General features: G+C 43.7%; 1 protein-coding gene across 3 annotated transcripts in view; it reads left to right on the forward strand.

Annotated features, from left to right (window-relative positions):
* Window positions 1-25,222, forward strand: part of RBM33 (RNA binding motif protein 33) — a 56,119-nt gene that overhangs the window by 21,669 nt on the left and 9,228 nt on the right. For all 3 annotated transcript variants that reach the window (XM_076071091.1, XM_076071092.1, XM_032960116.2), the window contains exons 8-18: window positions 8-234; window positions 4,201-5,170; window positions 6,416-6,480; window positions 8,498-8,666; window positions 10,231-10,817; window positions 11,380-11,892; window positions 12,421-12,801; window positions 17,735-18,505; window positions 21,153-21,296; window positions 23,381-23,584; window positions 24,502-24,590. In XM_076071091.1, coding sequence (XP_075927206.1) covers window positions 8-234; window positions 4,201-5,170; window positions 6,416-6,480; window positions 8,498-8,666; window positions 10,231-10,817; window positions 11,380-11,892; window positions 12,421-12,801; window positions 17,735-18,505; window positions 21,153-21,296; window positions 23,381-23,584; window positions 24,502-24,590 — 4,120 coding nt within the window. The remainder of the gene's footprint in view (window positions 1-7; window positions 235-4,200; window positions 5,171-6,415; window positions 6,481-8,497; window positions 8,667-10,230; window positions 10,818-11,379; window positions 11,893-12,420; window positions 12,802-17,734; window positions 18,506-21,152; window positions 21,297-23,380; window positions 23,585-24,501; window positions 24,591-25,222) is intronic.

The raw sequence follows: 25,222 nt of genomic DNA on the forward strand, positions 1-25,222 counted from the left end.
TCTGCAGAACTCTCCGACGAAATGAAGCAGCAGCTGCAAGAATTTGAGGATAAGGAGATGCAGCGCAAGCAGCAGCACTGGCGAGGCAGGGGCCGGGCCCGGGGCCAGCAGGCGGTGGGCATGGGCTGGGGTCCACAGGGCAGAGGCATGGACCACCCTATGTTCCAGCACCACCAGCACAACCACATGCAGCACTTCATGATGGGATCAAGAGGTCCACAATTCAGATTCCAGGTAAATGTACACATGCCGTTTCTAATTAACTGATTGAAATATTCACAACGTGTTCATTTTATGTGTTGAGTTTTGTTAAACATAACAATCATTATGTTTTGCAATTTTTTATTTACATATATAGATGAACCTTATGGCGGGACCCCGGGGTCCCGAATAAACGGAAGTCAAAATCGTAATTAATTTATTTTTGGCGTCTCCGTCCCACCGCGCACATTAACGCAGCGACCCACCTGGCGCAGATCATTCTATTGTCATGTAGCCCAAACGCAGCGAGGACGAATGCGCAGAAGAGCTGAACAAGCGAATGCACTCCACACTCGGGTATGGGCAGGATCATAAGTCTTATCCAAATCTGCTCAAACTGCCTACATGACTTAAGTCCTTTATTTGTCATAATGGTATGCATAATACAGTGAAACTGCTCTCTTATCTTCATTATTATTTGTGACTTACCAATGTCTGCAGCCAGGATCAATCTATGACAATCCTATTAGTTGCAGATATTTAACAGATGAGATGCGTTGCACCGTTAATTCCACCTGTTTGATAATGTCTCCTGTCCGTATGCATCTGTGCAGATAGTTTTTTTTGCAGTTAAAGCCATAGTCCCCACATACCGCTCGTATCAATGTGGATAAGAGGAGCGGCGACCCACTACTCTGTAGAGTAACATTGGTATAAACGCTTGTTACAATATGAACAGCGCATTGAAAACGCGTACAATTTTACGTACTGTCTACAAAGTGTGCTCACAAATCCACACTTAGAAACACGATGATTGACAGAGGGGTGTAAATATTTTTTTCGATAGTATAATTAAATAGAGGTACTGCAGGTAAGTAGTTTTCAGTTTTTAAAGGTATAGTTTAACAAGACAACACCTGCCACCATCCTTCAAACCCATTGGTTGAAAAAGAGCAAAGTTTCTTGTTTACATACTCTTTGGTTCTTTCGGTAAAGTCACATGGGTAGAACACACAATAGATCACGACGTTTAGATCGCAACACAAGCAATCGTCATCAGGTGGGACAACCACAGCAAGAAAACACTGCTGAAGTAGGCGAGCGATCTGCCATGGCACGAGGTTATATAGTAGGCCTCGGCAGTAGGGGGGGAGAGAGAAGGGGCGGAGGAAGGAGGCGGGGCAGAAAGTGGACCCCGCAGTACCACCCAGGTCACTGGAGTAAAGTGGACCGGCCACTGCAGCAGCACTGGCAAGGTTGACTGCAGGGGGGAGAGAGAAGGGGGGGGGGAGCAGGGCAGCACAGAGAGAGACACACACACAGAGTCGGAAATAATAGCTGACATGGGCAGGTAGGATGGAGACCTCACAGTCAGTGAAGACTTTACCTGGTTAATAACGTCCTTCCAATGATTGCTCAGTTTGTACCCGTCTTCTCGGTTGAAGTTGTGCCTGTGTTTCTATATCTGGATGGCTTCATGAACAAATCTCTGATAATAGCCGGTGTTTACATTATAATATATAAGGTTCAGATGTAAACTGGGGTGCACAATTAATTAGAATCGGTTCTTTTTTGCACAAAATTAGACAGTTTCGCTTGATTCTGGCTTTTAAAATGTAAGTTTGGTCATACTTTTCAATGACACTACATTAATATATAAGCTACATCACTTGCATATGAACTTGATATGAACTTTATACCAGCGACTGTAATGGGGGAATAGGAGGTAATTCAGATGCACCCACATGTTTGGGGCAGGAGGTTCCTGCAGGGGCAGTACATTAAGTAGGCTTTTGACCTATCATTGGTGAGTATGAATGGGTTTCTTCTGCTCACCTGGTTATTCTACCAAAATTATTATATTCAAACGTAATTGACCAAACATCCTCAGCATTACTCTACTGTGTTTTGAGATCCAGCGAAGCAGTTTTCGGTAAAATATTATCTATTAATGATATTACGTTGCAAAATAACGCTGAATATATTTGTTTTTGTATTTGCAAAGTAGTTTACGTGCTTTTATGTTACCTAAATCATCCTTGTCTTCAAATTTACACAAATATTCTGTTATACTCTGTGGCACCAGTGATGATGACAAAAAGGGTCATCAGCCATTATCTTTCCACTGCTGAATGAACCCTTCCTTGCACAATATATTTCACTCCTGTGCATGAGCTGGTCTCATGGCTCTGCCTTGGTTTTTATCTTCTTGGGCGTGTTCCCTCCATTGACTTGCCATTCTGTCTCCAATTGTGTCCATTGCAAACACCCCGCTTCTCATGATGGCGACCTGCCCAAGCCCACTGACTTGAGCCACCAAAGCATCTCATGAATTAGCATTTCTTCTCTGATCCATGTGTTCCTTTTTCTGTTTCCTTAAAGTAAAGGTTAAAGGTGGACAAATGTGTTGGTGTTCCAACTGATTCCAGTGTCCATTGCTGATCATAACATATTGTGGTTATTAGCACTTTCCTGACAGGCTTTTAAGCCTTGAAGGAGGACCTTTGTCTCTTCTCTATATGAGAGCGACCTTCATAGTGTCCCACTAGATTGAGTATCCTGTAGTTCTTAACAATATGTCATGTTGCTATTACAAAGACTCATTGACGGAGAATCTGGACTTGACCTCGGCTCGCTAGAATGTTGCGGCAATGTATAGAATTATTTTTGCTTTCTAATTTGTATTAAAATATGTCCAATTTATACATTTAGGAATGAGTTTTGCAACTGAATTTTTATACATAATTGTGCACATTGCACTGAAAGACATTTTCGGTAGGTAGATCACAGTCAATTTCCTACACTGATGCTGATTACTCAACGTAGCCAATCTATATAAATAAAGACCTTAATCTGTATGTCTCAAAAACCTCTAAGGTACTTTCCACAAGGTAGAAAGCTGACATTTGGTACATGGGTAGCTTTTAGGACACAACAGGAAAAAAAACCACAGGAAAATCCGACATTTGTAATTTTGAGACCCCCCCCCAAATCTCGATTTTAAGTGCCCCATTCAGATACTGTTCAAAATATAAGATTGCGGTATTTTCCTTTGATAGAGCAAATACAATTTAAGCGAGAACCATTCTATATTTTATTGTTTTTGACATTTTGGATTAAAGTGGTTTTCAAATCTCAATTCGAAAATGGTAAAAGATAGGAGCTTCCCCTCAGAGTATTAAGTTCATACATTTTTGTTCTTTCTAATAAAACATTTACGGAATCTTTAAATTGAGCGTTTTCCTATGGGGGTACGTCTTCAAATTTAAGAAGTTGAATCAAGTAATCAACAATTTAGTTTTTTTTTTCAGAAAATTGTTTGGAGAAGTTAATTTCTGATCATAGAAAAAATTTGTCAGAAATCATCAGGTAAATTATATTTATTGAAAACTTTTGCCTGGCGAAGACAGGCTTCATGAACTGGTACATTATAATTCGAAAGAACATGGATCATTTTTGAGCATTCCATGCACCTCGTGGTATTTATAGTTGCCCTATGTTTTGTGAGACTTCAAACTCTCTTCTATAATTTTCAAGTGGACGACCTTTTCAAATTATTGGAAATCACAGGTAAAAGTTTAGTTCCATTTGTACGTTTGCAGCATCTATGCGGCCTTAAAATTACTATTTAGTGGCATACTGTAAATAATGATGCATAATGGTACAATGATACATTTCATTCAATTTAAATTAATATTTCTCACCTTGTGGAGCCTACAACACAATGTTGTAAATTATATAAACAACATGCACAATCTCGAACACATGCAAAATGGAGAAGCTGTGGTGGCTTAGTGTTGACATTAATTATTTACATATGGCTACATTGGACACAAATCAGAGCAATATGCGTGCATGCAGGTAGACAGATTACATCACTGCATAGTGATGTGTATGAGGATGTCCAGTATTGGTCATCACCAATGCACTGCTCCCAATGTTATTTTTATGCACTAAATTACCTTTCTGTGTGCTACGATATTCCCTCCTGCCCCATAGGGGGGTGGACTGATGAACCACCCAATGCCATTTTTCGGGAGAGGTGGCGGCATGGGATTCATGTTTGGAGGCGGCCGCGCAGACATGGGCATGGGCGGCCCTCACTTCCACCAGCAGCAACAGCAGGGCCTCCGCTCACAGGTCCCTCACTTTCATGAGCCCCGTGGAGGGGGCCCCATTCATCCTCGCCAAGAGGGGCCTCGCCAGGGAGGCCCACACCACGAGGGTCCCCGTGCCGAACCCTATGGGCAAGCGCCTCCCCGGCAGGAGCCTCCACGGCAAGAGGCTCCACGCCAAGCAACCCACCGGCAGGAACCGCCCAGGCAAGAGGCTCCCAGACAAGAAACCCCCAAACAAGGGACCCCCAAACAAGATTCTCTCCGGCAACCCATCCGTCCAGAGCTGCCCCGCATGGAGGTCCCACGCAAGGAGACCCCTCGGCCAGCGGCTCCACAGCCAGCAGGTCCCCGGCCAGCGGCTCCACAGCCGGTAGGGCCCCGGCCTGCCGCTCCACAGCAGGCAGGTCCCCGGCCTGCGACTCCACAGCAGGCAGGTCCCTGGCCTGCCGGTCCACGCGCTGCGGCTCCACAAGCTGTGGCGCCTCGCACTGTGGTTCCTCGTCCGGTGTCTTCCCAGCAAGCCGCTCCATGCCAAACGGCTCCACGCCAAGCGCCACCGCACCAGGAGGCTGCCTGTCAGATGGCTCCGCACTCGGTGGTCGCTTGCCAGGAATCCCCCTGCAAGGAACCACCCCGCAGCGAAGTGCCCCGTCCAGCTGTGCCCAGTGTGGTGGCGGTGCCCAGGCACGAGCCACCTCGGCACGAGCTGCCTCCCAGGCAGGAGGCTCCTCGGCTGGAGGTGCGTCAGCCTCACTCCCCAACACCCATCCAGCAACAGCAGCAGCACTCGAAGAAGATCCACATCAATCCACACTTCCGTGGCCCCACATCCACTGCGTCGCCTCCAATAGGTAACGCATCCAACTGGTGGCCTGGGCACCTCATCATTGGGCATGTAATGAGTCACCCGTTACTCTTTGATGCGATATATTGTCATGATCCTGGGTCATGGTTTGATTCAAGAAGGAATACTTTTTTGCTTTATTTGTGCTGTGTTTTTGATGCTGGCTTGCGTGCCTGTGTGCTCTGTCTTGTGTAAACAGTATCGTTCGTTCTCCTTATTTTTACCATCTTGTCTGTCCTATCTTTCTCTTACGCTGTCGTTTTTGTGCTTTCTCATGCATTTTATATAATTTGTAGTATCTCCTTTAAACTCAATGGACATTGCCGATTTACTACTATTTTGTACAAATCATACAAACGGGGATTTTCAACTCGTTCCTGTCCATTTGCTAGTCACGCGCTCCATCCACTATGATACTTGAAGAAACCTACTCAAATTGCATACGAGTAATTATCTCTTGCATGTGTATGAATATTTGCTTTGCTTATAAGTTTGTTTCTACGACTAAATCTTGGTGTTTTGTGAAGAGCAAAATATATATTTAGACCAATTACTGACTGGTCACCTTGTATAATAAATGTGACCAGTTTGTGAAATGCAGTTGGTTTAAAATTGTGACCTTTGTAAATTACATACATTTATTGGAAATGTATTGCTTAGCTCTGGATAGTAAGACGTGAGTTACTTTATTGTACTGCTTATTTGATATATAATTTTATACCTCAGAAGTAACCATTTAAAAATACAAATTACAAAGGAGATGGATGAGTGGAAGTATTGGGCACACAATTACCTTGTAAAGAACAAATGCATATTTGGTAATTGAAATCAAGTCTTGGGCAAATTAAATGTTCCCTATCCCATGAAGGTGAATCACCCATCTGTGAAGTGGGAGGTCTGGTATGCAGGGCGGCTGAGGCCCCATTCTACCGCTCATGATGGATAGGGGCACAGGGGACAGATGTTAGTGACCCAGCAAGGGGTCTGCCTTTGTGCCAGATAGTGAGAGCTGGCCCAATTGTCATCAAATTTGGGACACTGTGTGAGGTCCTAAATTTAATTTTGAGGACGCATGTGAAAATAAATGCTGCAATGACTGTTGCTCATTCAGGAAGGATGGCTAAATAGTGCCTGCTGTCCTGACGTTGGTTTCTAATCTTTGCGTATAGCTGCTCTTGTGAATTGTATATGAACAATTGATGAACATGTCTACCTGCATTGTTTTATATTTTGTCTTTGTGTTTTACCGCAGTGCCATTACCAGTGATGTCAACGCCAAACCAACCTGGAATCAGTCCGGCTCCTCAACACTTTCCAGTAAGATATCCAGTACAACACGAATTTACTACAGTCTCACTGGGTTTCCAATTAATTTGGAGAATGTTATACAATTATGCCAACACTACACTTTTATCCTCTTTATATTATTCGATGTATCCTATATGCATTTATAAAACAAAAATTAAGTATATGTGCTTATGTCCTGGTTGTGAGTGGGTTAACATTTTTAAAGGTGATGTATTTTTGCGAACTGTAATAGCTCTTATTTGACCTGAAAAGCCCTTTGTAAACAGTTGTTTGTATACATTTTGCTGTTTAGTCGTATACAATACTTATAACGTTTTATATCATAGAAAAGTGTGTAATTTTTTCTGCTGACTCATTTCAATTAACACACATTGTATGTGTGTATGTTGAACTTCTTTCGCACCGCATGCAGCCGACCGTGCTAATCATCTTAGTTGATGGTATCAATGCCACATTCTTATGGTGGGAGCCAGTCTGTAGGACAGCCACTGTGGACATGTGTATATACTCGTACAAATTTTTTCGCTGTGCATGTGCGGTCATTTTTTTTATATTCTCCTGTGAAGCACAGAGGCTAATTATTTAGAGAAAAAAATTCACTGGAAATCGACGTATGCTAAAGTGGAACGATGTACAGATTCTGCATTTGCTCAACTGTGGTTGTGGACACGATGGCTAATTTTAGCTCTGCCCCTAGCCTCATGTCACCTTTGCACAAAGGACACAACTCCGGGCTAATTAAAATTCATACGGCAAGGAGGACACAGGTTTATTTGCGTTCAGGTTAAGCTGGGATGAGCAAAAATGTACCAAGTTTACTGTAATGCCTCGAATATGGGGGTCATGGTTTTCCCTGAAAAGGTAGAGTAGGTATTCCCGTTCTTTTAGCCATTTTTAATGCATTGAAGAAAATGTATGTTCTGCTAAACCCGGACCATAAAACCCATTACACATGTCATGCTATACATCAGTTAAGATTGGCTGGCTTTGATTCACTTTTGCATAATGGTGTCCTTCGACAGCAGCGCTGAGCCTCACAATGTGGCGTGCGCAAGATGAATGGCTCTGGTGAGCGCTATCGGAGTGGTCATTATGAGCACTCATTTGTCAGTGTCTGTGTGCGGAGGGCCCAGCTAGCGCTCGCAGCCCCACCAAGTGATTTGTGTCTGGTAGTTAGGCAAGTCGCCTCTACATTATGGCGCGTGTGGACGGGAGTGGGCCCACTTCATCAATCTGTATAATCAGGGCTCCATTACCCTGGCCCCACAAGCACGGAAGCGCATCGCCTAATCAGAATTGAGCGGCGTTATTATGAGCTTGTCTGCGCCGCTGTATGTGGATAAATTGTTTGATTAGGCTGATTTGTATGGGTAAATGAACAGTCATATCATAGCAAACCGCAATTACTTTCCCCTTTTTACTTTACCCGCAAGATGACGGCACGCTCGCCAGATCTGCCTGGGTTCGGCTATTTCTCCCTAGCTGCCCAGGATTTGCATTTTAATGGAGGTGTCGAAAAGCACTCGGCTGCAGCCCTCTCCGTCATTCCACCGTTCAAGCTGGATTAATAGCGATAACATCAAAACAATTAGCCTGGCTCTGTACGTTATGAGGCAATTTGTAGTATGGTGGGTCAGCTGAATGGCAGCTACGGCTCTGTAGCCAGTGGGCTAAGAGGATTAAGGGTAATGAGAAGGATAAGACTGGGATTTTGAAAGATGGGTCCACCATTGAGTTGAAGAGGTATTGGATTTGGATTTCTAAACACCTCATTCCTTGCTGGCAGTGCTGTGTTGAGGAAAGAATTTATCTCTAGCTGCCTGAGATGTGCAAGACAATATCTTTCATCCTCACCATTTATGAGCTCAACCTTTTGACTGTTCCACTTTAAAACCCATCTTAAAACTAAGCTAGTTACAAATGAAGGACAGATAGCAGATAAAGAAGGGAGGAGGGGGTGGTGTTTGGGTGACTGGGGATTTTGGCCAACAGACTTCGCTCCGGTTTCCGCTGTTTGTAATTCCAGCCTCCGCAGCAACCACCACCACCACCCCAAGGCCAGCAGCAGCAGCAGCAGCAGCCTCCGCCACCCATGCCACAGAGACCCCCAGTATTTGATGGGAGGCCTGGACCCACTGGCCCTGAGCAGTGGGGCCCCCCCAGGACTGTGGGCCATGATGACTTCTTCAATAGAGGTACAATAAGCTGCTGTCAGTGTGCACAACTTGTGTATATTTTTTTCTTTATAAAGTCTTAAGCGAATTGTCTCACGGTTCAAATAGGTATTTGAGGGTACTGTTCCCCATGGTGAAATTGTAGCGCTATGGATGGGCTGCACTTGCAGGCAATGACAGGGCAGCCCTGAAGCAGTTGGGGGGCTGCGAGGGATTCTATGATCCCTCACAAACACTCCCAAAGGCTGGGGGGCTGCGACTGCACTGACCTGCAACGGCAGACATGCGGACCTCAGTGGGGTCACCCACGTCCCTCACTGTGGTCCGCACCTCGGCTGAGAAACGGATTTAAGGCGAACCTCTGGAGAGGTCCAGGGAGTTTAAAAACCGAAGCAGTTGGAGACGGAAACAGTTGGAAACCGGAGCAGTTGAAGATAACCAGTTGAAGAAGGAAGACCTGCTAGAGTAGGACTCTGAACCCCTAGCTTCGCTGTCCTTTTAAGGGCCGAGGCTCTGTGAGGTCAGTGTTGGACCTGTACCTTGGCTGGGTCAGGTCAGGTAGTCTCACACAGTATATTATAGCCGGAGGACCTGGAGCGTAGTCGTGTTAGGCACGCTACACAGGAGGCATATAATATACCAAGTGGAAGAGCTCCTCAAGATCAACTGTATGAAGAATTGATGTATAGTGGTTAGGGTATGTGTGGATAATAAAGACGTTGCCCCCCTTACGAAGTGTCTCCGGAGCAACACTACATTGGTGTCAGAATTGTCTACGAATTCTCAAGGATAGCTACTGTTAACCTACCGCAACATTTTGATTTAAAGCTTTCGTGACTGCAGGGATTCATATTCTTGGTTCTTTCGGTAAAGTCACGTAGAAGGGAAACAATACAATAATAAAAATATAAAACAATAAAATTCTCACGACGTTTTGACTGCAACACAAGCAATCATCATCAGTTGTGAAAACCACAGCAAGAAAAAATTGAAAAACCGCCACTTTTTTCAATTTTTTCTTGCTGTGGTTTTCACACCTGATGATGATTGCTTGTGTTGCAGTCGAAACGTCGTGAGAATTTTATTTTTTTATATTTTTATTATTTTATTGTTTCCCTTCTACGTGACTTTACCGAAAGAACCAAGAATACCACAACATTGTTGACTGAAGTCAAAGTTTACCATGCTCTTTTGAGCATTGCTATTTAGTGTTCATGACAATGGTTCATGGGTAAGCGAAAAAAATTCGTCGTTCCTGGGAAGGGTACTGCTGACTTCTCCCAAAGTGGCTATCACCAGGAGGTGTTCGTTTTACCCACTGGAGGGATTATGGCATTTGAACTTAAGACCTGATTATGAGGACATTGCTTTATGACTTGGCTATTTCAAGCATTTTAACAGTAAAACTATCAAGCTTGAAGTTTATTTGGCTTAATTTGCAAATTTAAAAAAGTATTTCACCAATGCCCTATTTGGCATTCAATAGCCTTTTGTAAATTTTTTTTAACTGAAGTGAGCATAATAATATTTCACGAATTAAAACGTTGTCGTACACATCCCATGTCACTCCCTCCCCCACTCTCAGAGCACCGTTTCCCAGGGGAAGGAGGGTTCGAGCACTATGACCCTGGTCATCATCAACAGTTCCCCGGACAGCCGCCTGCTCCTCCGGCCCCAATGGGCTTCAACCCCAACCCACAGCAGCCATTGGCTTTTAGTAATAATGGCCCACGACCAGGCCTTTCTGCTCAGTCCATGTTCATGAGGGATGGGCCAAGTGGCCTGGGTGGGCCCAGTGCACCAGGTGGTCCAGGTGCAGGGCTGGCAGGGCCCATTGGAGGTCCTGTTGGCCTCGGTGGGGGACCGGGTGGGCCTGGTGGACCTAATGTTGGGCCCAATCATCCCGGTATTGGGCCTGGTGGACCAGGTATTGGACCAGGCGGTCCTGGTATTGGGCCTGGTATTGGGCCTGGTATTGGGCCTGGTATTGGACCTGGCATTGGGCATGGTGGGCCTGGTATTGGCCCTGGTGGGCCAGGAGGTGGGCCATGTGGACCAGGTGGTCCTGGGATGTATCAACAGCAGCAACCAGACATGCATGGGCCCCGTCACTTTCCAGGACAGCAAGCCCCCTTTAACCCGCTGTCAAACCAGCCGTTCATTCCCATGCAGGTGTGTTCACTGCACTAATGTCATTATTTTAGCAATATTTTCCTTTGCCTGGGAAAGTCTTTCCAAATAACACTTTCAGGAGGGCTCTGCATTTAAATATTTAATCAGTTTCTTATCTAGTAATTCTGAGTGTGGGAGGAAACTGGAGAGTGCCTTGAAAAAACGCACACCTTGTACAAGAAAATATCAGCCAGACATTTGTACCGATGTCACTAATGTATTTGCTGTAACGTTACCCTTTGGCTACGTCTTAGTTTTGCAGCTTGTGTATCTGATGCACATTTTCTATGTGAACCACAAAGTTCACTGCCAATGCAGAGGATTACTAGCATGTACCACAACACCGAGATAGCGTGCTTTCACGAAGCATATTTTGTTTGGTTAAATTTACATTTTTTGTAAAATTTATTCCTGTGAAAATTGTTACTCTTTAAGCTAAATTTGAATGTGAAGCCTGGCATGTTTGTAAATGCATGTAGAGTTGTGATGATGGTAATGGTGGCTTGGTGTGTAGTGTATTCCACGTTTTTGAATGTATAATTCTTCACGTGCTTGTGTGCAGGCCAACCAGCAGCCAATGAGCTTGCGTTCCATGAATATCAATCTTCAAGGCTTTCAGATGCAGGTGCAGCAGCAGCTGCAACAGCAACTTCAACTGCATCAGAATCAACATCAGCATCAAAACCAACATCAGCAGGCCCCGTTTCGGCCAATCATGCAGTCAAACATGGCACAGCAGCAGCAACAGCAGCAACAACAACAACAGCAGCAACAACAACAGCAGCAGCAGCAGCAGCCTCTTTTCCAGCCAAGGAACCAGCACCCACACTCAGTGAGAAATGAAGTCATTCAACATCCTGGGCTGCAAGGCCAGCCAAGATCACAGGGCCAGTTTGGACAACAGGGCCAGTTTGGACAACACAGCCCACATCAACAGCACATGGACCAGAGGCCACCGGACCAGATTTCCATGCAGGGTTTGCACCCTTCTCAGGCAGGGGGGAGACAACAGCCAACACAGGCACCAAACAGGGCCCAGAGACTGCAAGCTCCTGGACAAGCTAAAGTCAGAGCAGTAAGATATATTCTTGTATTTTTTGTCACAAAAAACAAAAACATATGCTTTCAGTATTTGGTAATTTCATAAACGTGGAAACACATTATTTTATACCTACGTGACTTCACCGAAAGAACCAGAGAGTATGGATTCCTGCAGTCACGAAAGCTTCAAATCTAGATTGTACATATTTAGTTGATTTCGACAAACTTAGTAAAGGTATACTTCATGTTTGTGTTTTTTAAATGGTTCAAATAAAACCTGCTTTTATATTTTGTCAACACTGCTGAGAAAGTGTTTGCTCGCTTCACAGGCATTTTCCAAATTGGATCACTTGTAATACAATATGCTGATACATTGCATAATTGTCCTGTCTTTGAATGGAATCACACACCTACTCGGACAAGTACATTTTCCAGTGTGCCTTCACTAAAAATAATTCTGGTAAAAACATTACTTCAAAAGAAACCCCCTTGGTTGATATAATATATTATTTCACATTACCTGTTTTTTTTAAATTAACCTCTCTTGTTGACCCTTGCACAGAACCTGCCGAATCAGCAGCAACTGCCCAAGCCACCCCCACCAGCTCCCCGAAACCTGCGTGAGCTGCCCAAGGTCGAGCTGCCCCCAACCCCTACTGCTACCGCCAACACCACCCCCGCCGCCGCTGCCGCCGCCGCCGCTGCTGCTGCAAACGCCGCCAACAGGCAGCAGAGGCTGCTGGGGGCAAGCGGTGTTCGGCACGCAAACCAGCCCATACCAACACAGGGCTTGACTGGACGTCTGAAACCTGCTCCAGCCTCCATGCAGCGGGAGCCACAGATGGGCAGGGCGGGCATAGGTGGAACAGTGCACGCTAAAGTACAGGCGAGCGGGGCACCGATAAACCCTGAACCAGTGACAGAGAAGGGTCAAGGGGCCCAGGTGAGTGTCTTTGCTGGAGCAGTCTGAAGAGAAAGTGTCTACCCATGCAGATGAGCAGTGGGGAGGGGGGGGATTGCTCTTGTCTCCTGTGGCGAACCAGAGCTAGTGGTGGAAATTTCACATTTCTGTGGCAGGGGTAAGCCTCTTAATAGGATAGCAACTCATTGTTTTTTTTTTTTCGGTAAAGTCACGTATGTAGAAATACAATAAAATGACATTAAAACAAAACAATCACGACGTTTCGATCACAACACAAGCGATCTTCATCAGGTGTCAAGAACAAATCATGGAGGTAAATACAACAAAAAAGATGAGAGACGAGAATTTAACAAACCTAAAAAACATGTGAAGCACAACCAGTCAGGCCAACAACACAGACACTTCCTGGCAGACCACGAATTTCAGAAGAGTGTTAAATTTCGTGTTCAACCTCTGGATTGCACATACCAGTATAGACAGAAGGATATACTTAACACAAATTTGGTAGTAATTTTATCTGCCTTGGAAGGACTATGGGCTGGATTGACTACAAATATTTGGGCTTGCAACCTTATAATTGTGGGTTAAGTGCTCTGAGCACAGTGCCACATCTCTAGATATGTTCTAATCTTATAAATATTAAACTATCAAGATGTGTGTCTTTGGATGTGATGTTAGTCATCTTTAATGAGCACTGTCTAATTTGGCATGAATGGTAATCCGATCATTGAATTTGTTAAAACTAGGTTTATTTATTATTTTAATTTGCTTCGCTCCGAGCATTATTTGAAAGACATGTTTGCTTTTGTTATGTGATGTAACTGCTTTCTAAAGTAGCTTATGCAAGCACACAACCACACAAACATACACATTTAGTGTGCAAACATACGCATTTGTACTCATGTTCTAAAAAGGCGCTCATCACCGTGCTACAGAGCATACATACAAAGCATATCATTGATGTAATTAAACCCCTTGAGGTATTTTGTAAACAATTTTCCCCAAAACTATACAGATGTGGCCATTGGCATTCATAAGGTGTGGTAAGTTTTGTAGTGATTGATTTCGGGATTTTATAGTTTTACTGGAAACATGTTCCCTCCGATGGATGGACAGTCATAATGCATCCCAAGCATAGCAGTAAGTATCCTATCGGCTTCCTTAAAACGTCAAGCCACATGCCGCCATGCAGCTTGATGTTTCCGGTATTTATGAGAAAATCATTATACTTTGATGGACATTTTATCATGTCAGGAATTGGCAAGATATAAAATATTCACCTGAATACCATGGGCAGCGACCATGAGTGACTGAGGGGAGCATATTTTGTCTCACTTAGACAAATCTCGTGTAGTAGATTGCCCTTCTGTCAATGGATACTCATTTAGACACGGTCAGTTGTTGCACACTGTTTATAGATTATGCATTTTTATGCCACACATTTGTGTTCCTGATAAACAAACTGAAGCACGGCAAATATCGGTGACGGACCCTGATTTTGCACACACTGACACCCTCCTTTTAAGCTGGTTTAATTACAGATCAAAGGTGACTAATGAAATTTGATTACAAACTATTGGTTTATTCCTTACACTGGCAAAAAAGCAATAATGGGGAGCTAATGTTCCCGTAGGCTGCCCAGGGCACCGGGCTCATGGAGAACAAATGTAAACCTTAGGAGTCCCTGGGGAAAGAGCTCAGTCTATCCTCCCACTGCTCACAGAACCTGTTTGTGACGGCCGATCGATCCTTTCGTCCGGCGCTAATTGAATTCACAGTTGGTTGGCTCGGTTATAGATTTCTCGATGTTGCCACGTGTTAAGAATGAAGAACGGTGCAAGGCAGCGACATAGTTATTAATCCTGCGTGTGTGTGTGTGGTGAGAGTGTGCGAGAGAGAGTGTGAGAGGTTTTGTTTGCTGTTCTAAGTACATTTGAGTGGAGGCCGCTACACAAAATATCTAATTCAGCATTGCCGTACATAGCCATTGAGCCCCAGCATGTATGCTTGCTCGCGTGGGTGTTTTAAGTGCAGTTTGTGTTCCCGGAAATGTGCACCGTGATGCCTCGTGTGCTGGCGGCCAGTGAGCGGGAAGCGGTAGTGACAGCCCTAATGGATATTTATGGTCCTGCACTAACACACAGTGACCCCCTTGGGGGCACCTCCGCGTGCATTCTCACTATCCATTGGTCATCGTGGAACAAAGTCCCTGAGCCACTGAGCATATTTGTGGGGGAAGAGGAGGGATTGATATGAAGACGGATGATCCCGCTGATATGATATTCTGTTTAACAAGGAGGTGGCAGTGCGCCTGCCAGCTGATTAAAGGCCATTATTAAATGACTAATGGCTTTGGTCTGCATGGGAGGTCCTTGTGAAGAGAAAATCGATTGCCTCCCCTCTGGGCCTGTCTAAGGCTTTACACTGCAGTTCTAATGCACTTCAGGGGCAGAGCAGTACGTATTATGCAGGGCAAACTGCTGTTCACATTCAAACAACAAAACTCTACTTATGTACTGTGGTGTGCGTTTAATTGGCCAATAATTGATTTATGAGAAGATAAATATCATTACTTGGAGCAGGTGGTCTTTTTAAATAACTGATTTTAACACTTTTTCATTTGATACATTAAAAGAAAATGTATTGCATGGGTTTATCGTGGTAGGAAAATATACGGAGATGCGGCAATGTTTTTTAGCATCGCCATATATTTGGCTGGTGCTCTGGTCAGGGAGCTCTGTTTGTAATTAGAAGCCCACACGTAAAAAAAATTGTCGGGGTTGGTCGATTTTCACGCACGGAGTGGTTGTCCTATGGAGATACTGGCCCCTGCCATAGAAATCTCCATAATTTGCGGTGATGGGCACACCACGCCATGCTTATTTAAGCAGTGAGTCGCTTATTTGTGCAGTGAGTCGCTGATTTTTGTTGTAGATTGTAAAATAAAGACACATCTTAAAGCCCTTTATTCAGACTTCAACAAGTCGTTTAGGAGTGTCATGCATTGGGATTTATTTTCTATTTGAGGGAGAATCTTGAGTTGCCAGAGAAGTCACATCCAAGGGTCACCTGTCAGCCTTTCCTGCAAAGAGCTGGTTTACATGTGCGCAACACCATACCCAGCATTTAAGTGATTTCTCGTTGTTTTATGCACATTTTATAACTCTATTCAATATTGGTGGAGAGTGGGTAGTTCAAAAGTTAATGCATAGCTGGGTAAGGTGTTGTCTCAGCCAGGCCATGAGTCACTGCACACACACAAAAAAAATCACATTCAATTAAATTTTGTAATTTGTGTGCTAAATTCCAGCTCTGAGAATAAAAACATTGCTTTGACCATTGAGCGACAATCTGTGAGAAAGGGCACCTGGAAAAAGTGCACCCGTTACGGGAGAGTCCTGTAACAAAAATATGCTTGTGGGTTCTCTAATGTGCTGGGGCTGCTCTTGAGATTTACGAATGGATTTTTCATCGCATGAAATGACACTGACAGCACAATTGGAATGAATTGTGGGGGGTGGGGGGGGGGGAGACCAAAATGCAATATAATTTAATACCCAGTGAGATAGAATGGAACTAATTGATAAGTTTGCCATCAATGTATTGGATTGTCCTAAGTGCCCCCTGCCGCCTGTGTTTCCAAGTGCCGTAATTACGTGCTCCCTGGGGCTGTATTGTAAGTTAGCGAGTTGGCCATCCATTCCATTAAGTGAGCTTGTTGTATGCCACCAGAACACATTGCACTGCATGATGTGGTGACAGCCACCTGGAATCCACACTTTAGAGGTGGAATCGGTGGTTCATGCAGATTTGCCTACACATGTGCGCAGTACAGAACCTAAAGGGCTACAAATTGGCCAGAATATCAGTTCATTAGGTAGGTTGCTGGTTTCACTGAGAATTGTTTGAGTGTTATTTCCTTACAGCTTTGGTTTTTACCACTTATTCATTACAAATATGGAATTGGTAGGCTAATTCATTATCTCTGCACTTTTCTCCATTGGCTGCCCTGATCCAGTATTGTAAATGTCATGTTTTCATGGCAGGGATCAGTCCTCCAAGAGGGTGAAAACTGATGACTGACCACAAGTGGCAGTCATGTTATCAATCCTGGAAGGATAATAGGCCAATATATTTCTTAACCGGGATTTGAACACCAAATTCTAAACCTTCTGATCATGAGATGGATGCGTTGCTGTAGCACCACCTCGTCGAATTTCCACAGAAAATACTCGCAAATATGTTTTTGACTTGATGTTTTTGACAAGTTATTTGTACAGATCCATGAAGGCTAACCCACCTAACTGTATTTGATGTTAACACTAGTGAGGAATGCAGTTATGCACATGTCAAAATATTATCTATTGGTGTGTTCCTGCTTTCGTATGGGGGACTGTTGCCTTAAAATGATGAACACAGTGGATTCTAATTAGGTTTAATTCCTGGCCATGCCCATGGTCAGTGGCACTGGCTAATGCTGTGGTCCACCCCTAGGTTAACCCAGCCTGAAATTAGTACCTGCTGTGATATGTTAACATCAGCACTGGGGAGACATAGCTCCGAATGTGGTACTGGCCTTAATTGCCCCCTCGTGTAATGTCTCAGGTGGTGCTCACTAACAACACCGCATGTAACAATGTAGCATTTCGTCAATTAAAATGTATTTGTATGCCGACTATACTTGTTTCGAATCGTGCATGTGACAATTGATTATATTCTTATATGTTTTACGTTATTGGTTCACGTCACCCCCCCCCCCCAATCAGGCCACTGGAGGCATTACATTTACATTGTTTAAAAAAAGAATGCACTCTAATTAAATCGTGACCCAACATTACAATAATCCGTCGATTTGTGACTGCGGTAAATTGTTACATGTCAACTATCAGCACGTGCGATTGCTGTTTGTAAGACCAAATGAGGTTATTTTTATCACGTCTGCTTCTATGCCCAGGATGAGGATGAGGAGATGCGATTGTACCACCTCAAGCTGGAGCAGCAGAAGCGTCTCCGTGAGGAGTTGCTGCGTCGCAAGGAGGCTCGGCGCCACCAGCAGGCGGGCCAGCGCAAGAAAGAGCTCTTGCAGCGCATCAACCAGCAAACTCCCGCACAGCAGTTTCAGCAGCCGCCGCATAACCAGCAACAGCCACCAAATCAACAACTACAGCAGCAGAACCACCCACTAAATCAACAAATGCAACAGCAGCAACACCAACCGCCAAATCAACAACTGCCGCCGCAGCACCAGCAGAACCATCCACAAAACCAACAACTGCAGCAGCAGCAGCAGCAGCAGCTGAACAATCAGCTTCGCACACAGCCTGCAGTAGCGCAGCAGAGAAACTCGCAGCCGTTCGCACAGCAGGGGACAGCATCCACTGCCTCGGTCCATCCACAGCAGATGAGCATCAAAAACCGCCTCAACACAGTCAAGCCTAAAGTCCCCGTGGTGGGACAGCTAGGTTACAATCAGGCGGCGGCCACCGCCGAAGCCACCCGCAGGAACGTGTCCATCATGCAGCAGCGTAGTCAGGCGGTTGGTGAGGTGGTGCAGCAGTTGCCACCGGGGGGCAGCCCCGTGCCAGGAGGTGGCCTGAGCAGCACTGTGCCGGTGCTGGAGAGGGTCGGAATGAAGCGCACTGTGGTGCAGCGGCAGGACAGCGAGGCCGAGAGGCAGCACATGGGAATGGCCAAGGTGCGCGTGGTGACAGAGGACCCTACTATGGTAAGGATACCTTGAGAGTTGGCAATTGTAAGTCGGTCCTTTTATGGCACGTGTTTCAAATGCTCGTGTTTGAACGTATACGGAGCTAAATGACCTTAACCATATCATTGGCATATCCTTCCAAAATGTTTGTGGGTTGTGCGCGCCTGTTCATTCGTGGCCCAGATGATTCTTGTTGAAAGCTCATTTATATGGAGGTGACAAGTCTCCATAAAATATTACTGCCATCTTTCCACATGGTGATACTCGTCTTATACATGCTGGACGTATGGGTGAGCTGACCCACAACTTATATTTTAACTCTCAGTGTTCCAGTTGTAAGTTGTGCACTCTGCCACAGTGCCTTCTGGCAATACAGAATAGAGGGAAGCCAGAATAGATTCACTGCCCTGTAATCGTGTTAAAAAAGTAATAAAATACGGTTTCTTACAAACACTGAGAAATGTGTAGATATTTGACTTTAAAACATTACCATTAGCAGATATTGCGAGTAAATAACCCTTCGAAGAAGAGCCATTACCCATAGTGTTACTACATGTTTTCTGTTGGAAAGCACTGTTGGTGACAACGATGGTGATATATTGAATTTTATCAGACACTTGCATTTGTAAATTTTACACCAGTTCTCATTCTCATCCATTGCTATCACTCCACATTATTCTCCCTTTTAGCCATCCATCTTGAATCTCATTGTTTATCCACTGTTATATATTTTACACTGCAGTAGATATCATTACTCACATCCTTACACTCAGGCCTTCATCTCAATGGGTTTTCCCTTCCCTCATTCATTGCCCTTATCTTATTGCTGTGGTTCAAAAGATACTCACTGTGTTTGCACCTTATTTTATCCCCATCTCCTGTGTAACTTTTATCCTATATTTCATACGCTCGGTAGCTGTTTGCTATCAAACGTGTTCCTTCATTCAACCAGGTGAGGCCCTGCTGACTAAGTTTTCCTTTTGCAAGGGTAATCTTGTAGGCCTGATAAGAAATGGATGTTTTTGTTCAGTAATTCACTTGTGGCTATTTTTTCTTGTCTTAAAATACTTGCTAGACCATCACAATTGTCACTGATTTTTCACTTGACTGATCTGCAGAAAATAACTGTCCTTACTCTGGCTGTAGCAGATCATTCTTAATAATATATTAAATATACTTTGATGTAATTTGAGTACTGTACTTAGATGTGTGAGTTTTTCTTATGGTCCTTGTAGATTTTTTTCCCCCCGTTTGGAAATTTACTTTCATGTCATTGGCTTTATATCCTAAGCAGAACTCAATTGAAAAACAAAATTATACTTCGTGTGGCTTTTATGGATAAAGGTGTCTTCATATTTCCCCCCCCCCCCCCCCCATTCTTTCCCTATTTAAACTGAATCAGGCAATGTCTTGTTTTATATTTTTATTATTTTATTGTTTCCCTTCTACGTGACTTTACTGAAAGAACCAAGAATATGAATCCCTGCAGTCACGAAAGCTTTAAATCAAAATTGAATTAGGCAATGTTCGTAACATCGGCATTCATCTCCCTTTATTGCGCCAAATCATTTGTGGAAATCCACTGTTTGGGTAGAAATGAAATCATTACATAGGCTAGCCACTGTGGGTGCTCCACAAAGTCAAATTAAGGTGAACTAATTTTTCCCAACCCCCAGGGAGAATTACGGATTTGACCACCTGGAGATTTGAACTTACGGCTTTCAATTGGAAGTTGAGCACTAAAACCAATGTGCCACCTGACCAGATAGATTGACAGTAATAATACAGTTACACTCCTCTTACCCCCCTATTATTGATCATGCTACATATTCCACCCTCCCACCAAATCGATTAGTACATGTTCCTGTTATCTACACTTAACCATGGATAAGAGGACTAACCCAGACATGGTGGGACGTTCATTTGAAATTCCACATTTTTGAAGGTGCTGATCAGGTGCACATGCACAACTTCCAGATCCCAATGATTTTTCCGGTGGGGCCCAATTGTCGCTCATCGTGGTTCTGTGGTGTTCTGGTCATCTCTGTAGCTTTGGTGGTCCTGGTGTTCCCCCTCATTTTCCCATTACTATTTGTGGTCTTTTTAATCCCAGTGAAGGCCCCATTGGTCGCGATGGTGTCCCCATGGTGGTCCCCATTGTCCCGGTTTTCTAAGTGATGGTGTTGGTTGTTCTATTGCATCTGGTGGGCCCTGTAGTGGTCTCAGTATTGGTCCAGGTGATAGCCCTATGAGTGGTCCTGGGAGTTCAGATTCTTGTCTCCGATGGTCTCATTGGTGGTCCAGGTAGTTGCATTAGAGGTCCCGGTAGTCCCGACCAGCCAACGGTGGCAACAACGATGACACTCTTTCTACGGTGACATCTCCACCGAGAAGTAGGTGCTATGCAATTTGAAGTTACCTTCAAATGAATCATCTTATCCAAGCTCATGTGCTTAATTACACTAAGAGAAGGGAAATGCGCTATTCAGTGTGGACAATAGGATTGTATCAGCACAGGCATGAGCGGCTTCACTCACTTGCCTATAACATTTAATTAAGTTAATCTACGTTGTATTCAGTACAGCGATTGCGTCATTGGTTTTAGAAATGAGCCCTACATTCCTAATGTTACGTTGAAATGTTTTTCTCTTTTCATGTGCGGCAGCTCATGGAAAACATTTTGTCGGCTGGGTTGCAGCCCACAGCGCAACATCAATACAAGCAGGCACGGGGAATGGCACACGGGACACCCATGCAGCAACGGCGGAACCTCCCGGGCATTGGGCCCATGGGACAGCCCGGCAACAGGGTGAGTTTAGAGTCTCCGCTGTTTCATTGAACATCTAATGACCAACATTGTGCTCGGGGAGGGTTTGTGTACAAATCTTAGTGGTGGTGTCAAAAGTACACTCATGGCTGTCAGTTGTTGCGCAAGACTACCTTTTTCTTGTTTCGCAACATAGTCTGTTGACACATGACCATGTGTGCAACACAGAAAACAAGTATGAGGCCTGATTCACATCATCATTTAGCATTTGAAAGGTGCACTGATTTCTGGCTCTCCCAGTAGAAGGCATTAAGATTGAATGATCCCTTAATCTAATAACATACAATGACTCTAAAATTATTCACTTTCTTATTAAAACTATTTAAGCAAATCATAAAATTATTGTTGGTATTTATTTAAAAAAAAATCTAATTTCATAAAGTTGTGTTTGTTTAACCAAGGCAAATCGTGGACTGTTTTAGAGGTGAATTTTAAGATGGTTTCTCCAGTTCATCATGTAATTATTTTCATGCTGATGCTTATTGTTACCAAATCCTACATTGTCTAATTGTAATCTATACCCCAAAGACTTAGTGATTGATACACACCAAAGCCATTTTGCACAATTAATGTTATGTTGCACAAATGGCAATCTGGTTGTGGTATTGGACCTCTGATTACACGGTTGGCTACTTATGGTGTGAAAGAAGTTCACCATGCATACATATGTGTAGATGCATTTATATCAGGCTGGGTAGCAGTGTGTTTAGATCACTCGACTCACAATCTAATTGATATTCCGGTTGTGTGTCTAATCAGCCTATCATTTCTCTGGTATCTGTGGTGATTGCCACTTTGTGAAGTTATTAGTGGTAATTAAGTTATACAGACCTCTGCCATGGATGGGATTGTTGAATTTTACCTCTGGACTAAAGTGGCCAAATGAGATGAGAACTGCCCCATACTCATTTGATCGGTGAGACACTGATTATTTAGATCCCACCCTGTTAGATGCTGCTGCTTCACTGCCATACAGTGTCCCTGGCTAAATTCCTCAGTTGATTGATGGTCCATCCCACCCTGCAGGGTGTTCTGTCACGGACAGGGGGCTTAATGTGAGAACATGACTCTTCACGGTCCACAGCGTTTTGCATTTCTCAGTGTAATCTTGAAGAGCTGATGCTGATTGTGGTACCAGATACCAACAAGGTTGCTTTGTTGTCATGCCTGCTATCGTGGCAAGCTTTGTGGCATTTTATCTCCGAATTATTACACAATTTATTTCCAAAATCATTTTAAATTTGATGCTCTTTTTTGCCCTTTATGGCGTTGCAGATGGCATTTGTGATTTTATCTGCAACGAGTGCAGCGCTGCTTAGATGTGAGGATATATTTAGTTATTTGTAGCGCTACCTTACACTGCAGTGCTTTTAGTGGTCTTGAGTTAATGGTAGACAGCACAAAATGGCAATTGTTTTACTGACCCGAGGTGGATGGATGATGGGTTGATTCAATTACCAATCGGGATTTGATGGCTCTGCCACAGGGCCCACCAATCCAGATTGTAATCTTGCAAGTAGCATGAATGAAACTGGCTGGGTTCATAAGTGTAGAGTTGGTGGTCTTAGCCTGATTTAAAATGATTGCATAAGAAATCATCATATATTAATTCACATTTAATCAGAAATATTCGAGGTTTGAGGACTAAAGGAATACATCTTGCACTGCATATTCAATTGACTAGAGAAGTTATGCGACATGTCATGGGGTTACTGACACGATGTGGTACCTTGCTTACAGTGAGTTCTGAATGGACATTTCATCACCTTGAGACATGATGCCGATGGCACACTTGGTTTATCATTTTATTATTAAATTAAGTAATTAAATTAAGTAATTAAAGTGGCATAAAAACTTCAAGCAATCATCTGCTGCTATATCAAACAAGTGATTTGGCACTCTACCTCTGGCCTCTGATTTGAAAAAGGTCCATTGTCCGAAATGTCACCTGTTGTATATTTTTAGCTTTTTACAGAAATATTTTTGACTAATGTATTGAGCTTTTTTTAATGTTATTTGCTTGGTAAGCTTTGTTTAAGAGTATCTGGCGTGTCTCATCTTCACAGATGCCCATGGCGATGCGAGGCAAGGGGGGATTTCCCCCTCACATGGCTGGAGGCAGGGGGCAGGCACGAGGAGTTCCGCACCCCCAGAACCTGCGTGTTGTGGAGTGCAGGCCGCAGCCCAGTCGCGTTTCTATCGATGGCCTCTCCATCAACACCTCTGAGGGCCAGCTGAGGGCCATCTTAGGCTCAGTGGGACCCATAGAGGTACGTAGAGGTCCAAGGGTAATGATGACGACACTGGTGAGGATGGGGAGCGCATCATTAATTTCAGTGGGTGATAAGGGTGGTACTTGAAATTAATGTATGTTTTTATTTTTCATTAAGTGATACTTTTCATACTCACAGGTATTACCATGCTGTATTGTGACCTAGTAAGGATGACCTTTATTGCCCATTACTAGATTACATCTCAGTTTTTGAGTGCTGTGATGAAAATGTTTTTTCAGTGCCTCACCAGAAGGTGGTGCCCCACTACCATGGAGTCTCTGAAACTTGTAATCATGCAAACAATTGGGTGCTATTTTATTCCAGTATTGATGCACAGCAATGCAACGGTTGAAATAGTTTTTTGTGAATTAAAACTTGCCGATTCCCCCGATCACGGTTTTCAGATTTCCCTCTTGTGTGCATTGTGGTGGCACTCATGTTTGTTGGTGTCCCTATGTTTTGGAAATTCTATATTGTCTGGGAAGCAGCATATGAATAACGCTACCCTAAATGGAAAATATATATAAATAGGTGATGGTTTGGGCAATGCCCCTTCATGGCACATAGTTGACCTGAAATGACAAATTTGACATGTTTTCCAGGGCAATGTTATTAACAAATGTGTTGAGATTTGTGTGCTTATGCACCACTGCCAATGCAGTATCACAAAAAAATGCATGAATATTTTCAAGAGATTTTCAGTATATCTCCATAGGATGAAAAATGTTGACTTCTCACAAGTCGAACTCATATTTAATGACCCTGAGGGATGATGGTCCGAGCTTACTCATAGCCAGTATTTGAACTCTCAACTGTGTGATTGTGAGTCCAGCGAAACCATCCAATCGCAAAGCAGAGTTCTATATATAGGATGGAAGATGCAATTATGATGCTGATTTTCTCTTTTCTCCTAGACTTTGGAGATGATGCCACATCACCGACGAGCTGTCGCCACCTTTATTGACCCAGCCCATGCTGTCGACTTCCAGCAGCAATACCACAGGTAAACTATGTGACAAGGATAGAATATTGTATGGATGTATGTGGAACTTATTTTGCACCATATGTATCAAACCGTGCTAATCGGAGGTGTGGAGGAAGGACAACAAACTTAAAAAAAACATATTAGCCAGCCCCACATCTAACTTAAACATCTCTATACATTTTCATCCACTGCATATTTTAACTTGTGTGGCGCTAGATTGTTGTATGTTGAGCTCTACTCAAAATGAATTGGCGCATAGTGCTTTTGGCTACTTTAAAAGTAAGAGGTGAGTTACTTTGAAGAGCTGATGATGCTCCTGTCAGTTGGCCTAATCCTGAACTTCTAAGATTCTGGTTTTGATTCCAGGATGCCACTTGTGCTAAAAAACAGTTTCTCAAGTATAGTGAGTTTATGGTCTCAGCCTTGTCACCAATGATTACAGAAACAACTACACATATTTTTACATAATTTATCCTGACCCAACTAATGCAGATAAAAGTAATAAGAAATACTGTGGAGTTAACACGAGATGAACTTTACAGAGAAAAAAGGAGTACCATATATTCTTGGGTAACAGAGGCTTATCAAAATTTCATATTTTTATGTAGTTGTATTATTTTCCAAAAGGTCCTTGCCTGTTGGTATTGAGA

Source organism: Petromyzon marinus, chromosome 2 (genome assembly GCF_048934315.1).
Source record: "Petromyzon marinus isolate PM22_M1 ecotype Great Lakes invasive population chromosome 2, UKy_Petmar_22M1.pri1.0, whole genome shotgun sequence".
Lineage (NCBI taxonomy): Eukaryota > Metazoa > Chordata > Hyperoartia > Petromyzontiformes > Petromyzontidae > Petromyzon > Petromyzon marinus.